The 9,801-nt window shown below is 41.7% G+C and overlaps 1 protein-coding gene across 1 annotated transcript; it reads left to right on the top strand.

Moving 5' to 3' along the window:
* The first annotated feature begins 4,613 nt into the window (after window positions 1–4,613).
* Window positions 4,614–5,103, top strand: LCE6A (late cornified envelope 6A). The gene is given in 2 exon segments (XM_039223611.1): window positions 4,614–4,866; window positions 5,027–5,103. Coding segments are annotated over 2 exon segments (330 nt in total).
* Window positions 5,104–9,801: the final 4,698 nt, after the last annotated feature.

Below are 9,801 nucleotides of genomic sequence, written 5' to 3'. Positions count from 1 at the left end.
TAGAAGGGAGCCCTCATGTCTTGGTTGCACTGCCTTGGGATTTAGCCTCTGCAATGTAGAGCTAGAGATGTTATGAGAAATGTTGGATTTTAGTTGTTACTGACATTTAGTAGATTTTCTTGAATAAAAGTTTTCTTCATTTTCTGTATGCCTTTAGGACAATTTATAGAGACTTTAAAAGTTTTTTTAAAGTAATTGTCAACAGCTATAGTTGTTTTCTTGGGGGACAATATCTAAGGAGTTCGTCTTGCTGTCATTCCAGAAGTCATCCTGTAAAGTCTTTGGTTCAGTTTCGTTTAGATTTTCTTTGAGCCTTAAAAAGACTCTACATCTCAAGATTTTATGTATTTATACATTTATTTTATATTTATATTTTCTTTTATATTTGTAAAAAGTCATTTTATGAGGAGTATGGACACGTAAATTCTGAGCACAGTTTTAGTTCTTTTTTTTTTTTTTTTTAAATACCAGAAGATTCTCCTCTACTTCCTTTGCATGAGAGAGGAGAACATAAGTGACTGAGCTTTTTGATGAAGAAAAGGTTACACTAAGCCTATCCTTTGCTAGTGACAATTTCTTCTACTGAAATGGAAACTAAGCATTTAGGCTCAGTGGTCTGTCCTCATGATGTTACTTGTAGCCTTGGGCATAAGTCAGGATCATGGTGATTTTGCTACAGTTGTACCAGGAGGAAAACTCTAGAGACAGAAGATCTCTTAGTATCTCTAATTAGGAAGACAAGGACAGGTATGAGTTCTGAAATAAGAAGTACCTGTGGTAGTTATTCCTGAACACTGACTCCAAATTGATTTTTTTGGCACAACCTAAATAAAAAAAACATAGTATCCAGGAAATGTAGTTGAAGTGTCCACAGTGTGATGTAGACAATCCACCTCACTGTAAGTCTCTGATTTTATCATGGTCTGAGCTCATAGTCATATGAAATTAATTGACTCAGGACATAACATATGGAAAGCATTTACAAATGGTGATGACAAGCATTTTTCAATAGCTAATAACTAATATGTACAATGAACCATTGCATTCACTGAAAAGAGATAGAAGATATAGGAGACATAGTATTATGCTTAAAACGTTTACAATTTCACATAAAATGTGCATAATAATAAATTACATGTAAAGGAAGCAATAAATCCTCTGGAAGATTTTCTTGGTCAGGCATTATTAGGGAACCCATTACAGAGGATGTTAGGATTTAGATTGGTCCTTAAAAGACTTTCCAAAGGCAAAGAGAAGAGGGGATGAATATTCTCAGAAGAAGAACCAGTACAAAGAAGAAAAAGACAGACAGAAATAAAGAAGGGAAGGAAGGAAGGAAGGAAGGAAGGAAGGAAGGAAGGAAGGAAGGAAGGGAGGAAGGAAGGAAGGGAGGGAGGAAGGGAGGAAGGGAGGAAGGGAGGAAGGGAGGGAGGGAGGGAGGAAGGGAGGGAGGAAGGGAGGGAGGAAAGAAGAGGGACATCTATTGCTCAGAGCAATAGGGTCACAACTTGGGATTAGGAATGAGAAACGGTGGAAAATTATCAGGGATGGGCTCCAGTCTCCAGACTAGGATGGGATGCTAATAATAGTAGGAACAACGTCATTCAAAATAGTATCATTCTGATTTGGTACATGTAAGCTGACGAGTTCCATTTTCAACCCATAACCAGAATTCACTGCCTCTCTGTTTGCCCATCTTTCACTTACCATCTTGTGTTATCTATTAATGCATAATGTGTCTGTACTATCTCTAGAGTAAAAGCTCTGAAGCATGAAACAGGGATCTTACTGCTTTTTGTATCCAGGACAGAGTAGGTGCTTAGCAAATACCAAATCACAGAATCATGCCCATAGACACCTAAGCCAGGGAGAAATGGAGTGGCACTGGAGGGAGACACATGTCTGGGTTCCTGATCTGGAACTGGCTGGACGTGGAAGTCTAGTAACAGTGGACTGCTCAAGGACCTCAAAAAGTCTCACTTCGGGGAATAGACAAAGCTAGATGTGGCCCTCCACCACTGAAAGCGCCAATCCTGGTGGGGTCAACCCCCAACACTGTGATGGAATTCACTGTACTGAAAATGACTGGACTCTGAGACTTAAGGGGGCCAGCATTATGAGGAGTGGTCTGGGGAACTAGAGAGGAAGGGGGAAAGAGCTTCCAGAAAGAGTCCTCAGCCCTTGGGTAGGGGAAGTGTGGGTTGGATGGTTGTGAGTTTACCTTAAAGAAGTGCATTTGTGGCATATGAGGTATCAGAATGTGGGCTTATGTGATATGAGTCCGGATGGGGAAAAGGAGCCACTGGAATAGTAAGACCAGAGTTATTCTGCCCTCCCAGTGCTTAGTGTCCATGATGCCTTTCTGAGTAGCAGTTAGGACTACTTCTGATGCCTGAGAGGGAGGAGAAGAGGGAGGAGAGGAAAGAAGAGTTAGGAGGGAGAAGGAAGTGAGGGAATAAGGGGTCTGATCTCTGAGGCCCTATAACTCAAGTGCTGTCTCCCCAGGGTCCTGTTCTAACAGGCTGAGAAAGGCTTCTTACCATCTCACCTTCTGTTTCACTTACATGGACTCTTCACTCCTTTCAGCCAAACTACATGTTGAAGCCAACCTTCCCCTGGGAGGTTTCTCAGATGAAGCAGGTAAGCCCTGGTAGTCTTGTCCTGCAGATTTGCTCTAGCAGCTGCTCCTCCAGCCTTGTCCCACTCTCCAGCCTGGTTAAGTTATTATCTGTCACCCCACACACTGACCTTGCTCATCTTTGTTCTATGTATGACTTTAAGTCTTTGAGGACAGTCCCTGTAATCAGAAAATCCTTGTAATTGCTCACCTTTTTCACTTACTCACCTGTTTCCTGAGTCCCTACTGTGTGTCAGACACTGAGAACACAGAGGAAGGCAAGACACTGTCCCTGCCACCAGAAGTTTCAACAGGATCTTTTCACTTAGCCAGGCATGTCCGCAGCTATTCTGAGACAGAAGCCTCCAGAAGTGAAGGACTATATTTCAACGAGAATGTTCCTACCCTAAACACAGCCAACATGTGCCGATATAAATTTTCATAGAAGATAAGTGAAAACTTTTCACTCTGTAAAAAGCTTTTCTTTGGAGTCTCTCCATAATTATATACACAACTCCACTTTGCGTTAAGAGGCAGCAGGGTTTATGAGTGTATTGTTCTCCACACTGTTCTCAGCCTGATCTTTAAAGTGAGGTCCACCCACAAATTTCTATGTACTATTTATGAAAGGGTGTTCCCAGAAGTCTTAGGTGGGGATGCAAGAAGTTGAGATTTGACCTATAAAATAAAAACAAGTGGGTTTTGTTTTGTGTTTCTCTGATTTTTCTTCTCCCCACATGCGAAGTCTATTTTAATGGCACATAGATTATTCCATTCCACAAGTATTAATGAGCATTTATGTCAAAGACAATATCAGGCCCTAGGAATTTAGAAGTGATAAAGACAAGGTCTTGTCATTAAGGAATTGTGTAATAAAGGTGATAGGACAAATATGTAGGTCACTTAATTATGAGCAGCTATAAAGGCTGTGAGAGGTATCTCTGATTCAGAGGAGGGAGGACTCAGATGTGGTCTGGCAGACCAGGCAAGTCTCCATGGAGGTGGTGACCTTGAGCTGAGTGGTAGAAAGCATGGAAGGAGAATCAGGGTAGACAGGAAGGGTCTTCCACAAACTTGGGTGGCATCGAACTTAGCCCTTCCTCATCAATCCTAGAGAGATCTCTACAGTAGACATGTCCCTCTCGGGTCCCCAGAGATCTCATCTAGACTTGGCCAGGATACTCAGCCCACTCAGGCCACTCTGAAAGCTAGAGCCTCTGGTTGCTCACTCACATGGGATTCCTTTGACCCATATCCCACTGTGTGCCACTGAGGAATCTAGCTCTGGGAATTGTGAAACATTTGCATAAATACTCCACTCACAGCTGCCTTCCAATAACATGTAGCCTGAAGGCTTCACTGGAGGATGTATAAAAGGCCTCCAGATTCCTTCTGGGATAATTTGTCCACACCATCCTCCTCTAGGGTGAGACTACCTCTGGGTGGGGAGACACTTGGATGTCTCTCACCCAGGTGCTGCAAAGGCAGGCCTGATCTCTCCTCTCGCCAGGTAAGAGAGCTTTAGGGCAGGGAGAAGGGAAGGGAGATAGTCCCTGCAAAAGACTTCAAATGAGTTAACATGGGAGAAAACCACAGAAGACAGAGGGATGAAGAGGCAGAGAAGATATTCCAGGCTTAGGACACTCAGAGCAAAGTAAGGTTGAGTGAAGAAAGAGTGGAGATTTGTTTCCCCTTTACACTTGAATATGGTGGACACTGGCCTGGGAAAGTGGATGGTCAGGTCAATTCAGCTGCACTTTGTTTAAAAAGACTAAGTTATTAGCTTGGTTGTTGGTGAGTGGGTCCCCTGGGAGTTCCGACCATGGCTTACTCCCCCAATTTACCCTTTCAGATCCATTTCTGTCCCTCCTGGGATGGATTTTAGAAGGTTGTAAATGCCAGCTTCATTTTGACGGTTCCAGCCCATGGAGAAAAGAACAAGGCCCTGACTTAATCCAGTGCATTTTCCTTCCAGTTTCCCCTCGCAAGCCCACCGATGTCACAGCAGAAGCAGCAATCTTGGAATACCCTTAGTGCTCCCAAATGTTCCCCTTCCCAGTGCCCCAAACCCTCCCTGGCTGCCTACTCTGCTCCTTGCTGTGACCCCTGCTCAGGAGCCCGGATCAGCGGTTCCGGTTCCCAGAAGCCTGGGGATCAGAGCCCAGCACATTCCCGGAGGGCTCGCCACAAGAAGCCCTGCTGCCTCAGTGGTGGGACAGTCTACCACATCAAAGAAGAGGAGTGTTAAGGTGACTGGCCCAAAGGAGAGGGACACAGGTACCATTGCTGTCTCCCCACCCAGCTTTCTGCACTCATTCCGCCGGGAAGCTCTGGGCAACCCTCCTTCTCATTTGGACTGGGAAGCACTTTCTGGCCCCCATGAGCTACACTCCTGCTTCTGTCTTCCAGCCACTCCTACAGCTCAGCAACAACTCAGAGCCAAAGCCTTGGCTGCTGCAAACCCCCGAGGTCCCTGGAGGGGCTGAGGGTTCTGCAGATGAATGCTGTACCTCTTTCTTTCCTCTCAGGATGCTTGCTGGTGGTGCTTCAAAGACACATGGTTTGAGATTTCTGTCTCTGTATCCTCATAGCCATCAACCTGTCATTGCATAATCCTCGCACTGAGAACCTCAGTGTGGTAAACATATGTTGAGCACCTACTCTATACAGTAATGTAATAGGAGGTTCTTTCCTGTTCTAGAAAAGCTTACAATCTAGTGGGGGAAGCAATGTACATTGTAGATTGAAATATGTAGAATAATAAATATAATTGTAAGGTGATTGACTTTTTTCTCGCTTCATGTGAACTCAAAGGGGGAAAAGAGTACAAATAGTCAAGGACAGAAGGGAGAGACATCCTGATGGTGAAGATCAAAAGTGGTTTCCTGGGTCTTGGAAAGAGGAATCTGAAGCAGACAGAGCATGCTGAGGGAGAACAGGCCTTTGGGGTAGTTGTTTTCAACGGGGCTTTTATTTTTTTTTTTTTTTTTTATTTTTTTTAAATTTTTTTTTTAATGTTTTATTTATTTCTAGGAGAGAGAGAGAGAGAGAGACAGCGTGAGCAGGGGAGGGTCAGAGAGAGAGGGAGTCACAGACTGAAATAGGCTCCAGGCTCTGAGCTGGCAGTCAGCACAGAGCCCGACGCGGGGCTCGAACCCACGAACCGCGAGATCATGACCTAAGCGAAAGTCGGATGCTTAACCGACTAAGCCACCCAGGCGCCCCTCAACGGGGCTTTTAAAGACCAGCAGACTTTGGTGCTGGGGGTGCAAGGAGGGGGAGGAATTTTCCAGGTGGAAATGGTACTTTTCATGTACAAGTAGGGTACTTGCCAATGACATGGATTTCAACTTGGCTGGACTGCCAGGTGTGAGATGACCATATGAAACAGCTCATAAGGCAGGCATGAAACTCCAGATTCCAAGGATCCTCTGTGCCCCTGGAGAGAGTCTGGGCCCACGCTTAGGGTCTGTTGCCCCCGAGTGGGGTAGACCTGAAGTAAGTACAGGTGCCTGGTGGGGCTTGAGACTTGAGGCTCAATGCAGTTGCAAATCAGTATAAGTTCCAGATGATAATTTTTAGCTGATTCTCATTTTCCAGGGGAAACTTAAAATATGTTTTTAACTAAGTAAGTACCCAGCCCAATGGATTCTGTTGCCTAGCCTCAGGGCAGAGTATCAGCTTATCTACCATTCCCAAAACTCAAGCTGCCAATTTTGAGACCTTAACAATCCTCCTGACTGCTGTGACCTGATTTTGCCTCTGCTAGCATCTCTCTCTCTCTGGAAGTATATAGATAGAGCCTAATTTTATATAATTATAATTCTGAATGTGTAATTTTTCTCTCTAAACAAATGATGCATGCCTGTATAAAGATGTATTAATGTAGATAAACATAAGGAAGATGATTAAGATCAATCAAAAATCTTACCACCTAAAAATAAATAACTCCTGCTAATAATTTCAGAATCTATTTCCAAACTTTCTAAAAAATCACAAAATGGGATCATATCAGAATACTTTATAACCTGATCTTTTACATAATAGTATAATTGTCAATACTCTTCTGTGCTAATAAATATTGACCAACACTATTATAGTCCATTGTATGAATGCATCATGATATGATTTGTGTAACTAGTTCCTTGATTTGGGAGACTTCCATTTGTTGCTTCCATGTTTTGCTATAAACGTTAGTAAAATAAACATTCTCACTGGTGATTATTCTAAGTAATTTTCCTAAGATAAATCTTTAGAATTTTATAATTGTCAAAGACTATGACTATGAAGAATTTTCTTTTCAGACTCTCCAGAAAGATTGCATGTTAGAGGCAATTAAAATGCCTCCATTTAAGAAAATCATTTTGTGAAAGGGATTTCTTTTGTTCAAGAGCAAGAATGAGTACTACATGAAAAATTACTATAGCTAAAGGAAAAATCTACTTTGTGGGGAAATAAAAATATACTTTCTGAGGAACTTACCAAGTATCTACCTGTTTTACTGCCATGAAATCTATACTTTTAAGAAAAGATTGTGTGCCTTCTCTTTTTGAAGGGAAAAAGTATGCTATTTATTGTATAAAGCAATGTCTTCTGAATTTTGATATACCATTGGTTGAACTTCCATAGTGGGCTGATACGTTTTAAATATCCTTGATTTTAGATGTTCAGTTATGTTTGTGTGAGAGAATTCTAGGTGAAAAAATCTCATTTTTACCTAAGGAAAAAATAAAAATGTCAATATTTGGATGATTGTGTAATATCTAAGTATCTCTTTTTTCTATTTTTATTTCAGTTCTATATTGAAAATGGACACTCACCAAACAACAATTAAACAAAAAGTTTTGACTGAAACAAGTTTTCTTTGACAAGAGTATTACTCAGTATTTGGTCTACTCAATTCCCCAGTCGGTACTTGGATTCCCTTTGCTAATTGTTCAACTTACCTATTATTGCATACTACACTGTCCAGTCTGCATTAAACTGACTTTGAAATTTCTACATTGAAAAAATCTAGTGATTTGATTATTATTTTTCTTCATGAAGGTCTGCATTTGTCATCTTTGCATTTTCTAAATAAGTTTATAAATCAAAAATGTTAATATTATTACATCTATTTAATGTGGTTTCATTTTAATATTGTGCATTTACCTTTGTTACATAATAAATAATTAAAAATGCAGACTTCACATTTTGTGCAAACATCTTATATCCAAAATCTTACATTTATAGGGATATCTAAAGGTAAGTGGCATGGCCAGTTTTCTTTTCACTCTATCAACTTTTTTAAAATGTTTCATTTATTTCTGAGAGAGAGCGAGAGAGAGAGAGAGAGAGAGAGAGAGAGAGACAGTGTGAGCAGGGGAGGGTTAGAGAGAGAGGGAGACACAGAGTCCAAAGCAGGCTCCAGGCTCTGAGCTAGCTGTCAGCACATAGCCCAACATGGGGTTCGAACCGACAAACCATGAGATCATCACCTGAGCTGAAGTCGGACGCTCAACCAGCTGAGCCACCCAGGTGCCCCCTAACTACACACTTTCAATGAATGTTAAATAGTTAAATGTTTTCAACATTTTCTAATTAGACAATTTCATTTTGAAAGAGCACTTGACATTTAATATGCTCTTTCGTCTAATTTTTAAAAAAATTACTGCAGTAGGGGCGCCTGGGTGGCTTAGTCGGTTAAGCGTCCGACTTTCGCTTAGGTCATGATCTCGCGGTTCGTGGGTTCGAGCCTCGCGTCGGGCTCTGTGCTGACTGCCAGCTCAGAGCCTGGAGCCTGTTTCAGAGTCTGTGACTCCCTCTCTCTCTGACCCTCTCCTGCTCACGCTGTCTCTCTCTCTCTCCTAGAAATAAATAAAAAACATTTAAAAAAAAATTAAAAAAAAAAATTACTGCAGTATTGCATGGGCTAAGTGAAGAACACATAAATTTTTTAAGAAAGTGAGCTGTTATATATTTTAAAGAATTCCCAGAGGGACTTTGGAAGACTCCTGGGTGAGCAATTCAACAGGGCACTGTCTTCTTCCAACCAGTCGTCATTGCAGCCTTCCTGAAGGGACATTCTCGCTTGGGACCTGAACTGAACCCAGTGACCTCAGATCAGGTCAGGCCTGCCTCATGGTGCCCGGCTCCTCCTGGTCTCCGGTTGCGACAGACGTGCTCTCACCAGCCTGGCCCCTTGGTCACGTCTAGGGAGGCTGGCCTAGCTTATGCCAGCTTAACTTTACAACATGCGACAGACCATACTTTGTTACTATATACTGTGCGCTCTATGATATAACACAAATAGTAATAAAAAGTCATTGTTTTTATTTATTCCTGTAAAGCTGCCACAAATAAAATATGAAAACGAAATCATCCTAAGGCAAAAGAAGCTATGTCGTGCTGATCTGATCTCTTATTTAACGGGAAGTCAGGAAGTGCTACCTCCACTTGGCAGGCAAAGGAATTGGGTTTGAGTTACGGTATTTAAAGTTACAGTGGTAAGCCCATAGGAGCATGAAAAACAAAACATGTCTAAATAAAAGGGAGGGTGGGAAGGGATGCTGACCATGATCCATTGTGCTTCACTGGGGAAGTAAATAGACACTTCTAGAAGGAGGCAAAGAAATAAATGTATATGTTGATTATTTAGAATGAGACATATTTCTTTTCATATTATAACCTATTGGATTACCTGATTTTTAATTTTCATGTAAATGTATTACTTTATTTTAAAAATACATGAAATCACATCCTGTTTCTACCTGTACCTATGTGAATCATAGGTCAAACCTTCCTTAACAGAACAAGTACATGTTCAGACCCCTGTTGAATGAAACCCATTTCAAATGTTTGAAAACCCTGTTATGCAAGCTTTTGTGTCTTTCTAGGCCTCAGTTTTCTCATCTAAAAACTGGGTGGGGGGCTTGGGTGACTCAGTTGAGTGTCCAATTTCGGCTCAGGTCATGATCTCACGGCTCTGGGTTCTGTGCATTGGGTTCTGTGCTGACAGCTCAGAGCCTGGAACCTGCTTCAGATTCTGTGTCTCTCCTGCTCACGCTCCATCTCTCTGTCAAAAATAAATAAACATCAAACTAAAATTTTTTAAATTATGTAAAATAATAGTAGCCTCACGAGGCTGTGGAGGGGATTATTTATGATGTCATGGGTAACATTCTGACATATTTAGCTCAATAAAT

This window comes from Hyaena hyaena, unplaced genomic scaffold (genome assembly GCF_003009895.1).
Source record: "Hyaena hyaena isolate Hyena2069 unplaced genomic scaffold, ASM300989v1 scaffold_1382, whole genome shotgun sequence".
NCBI classification, from domain to species: domain Eukaryota; kingdom Metazoa; phylum Chordata; class Mammalia; order Carnivora; family Hyaenidae; genus Hyaena; species Hyaena hyaena.
The sequence above is the reverse complement of the archived record's forward strand: the minus strand, read 5'-3'. Positions and strand labels throughout refer to the sequence as shown.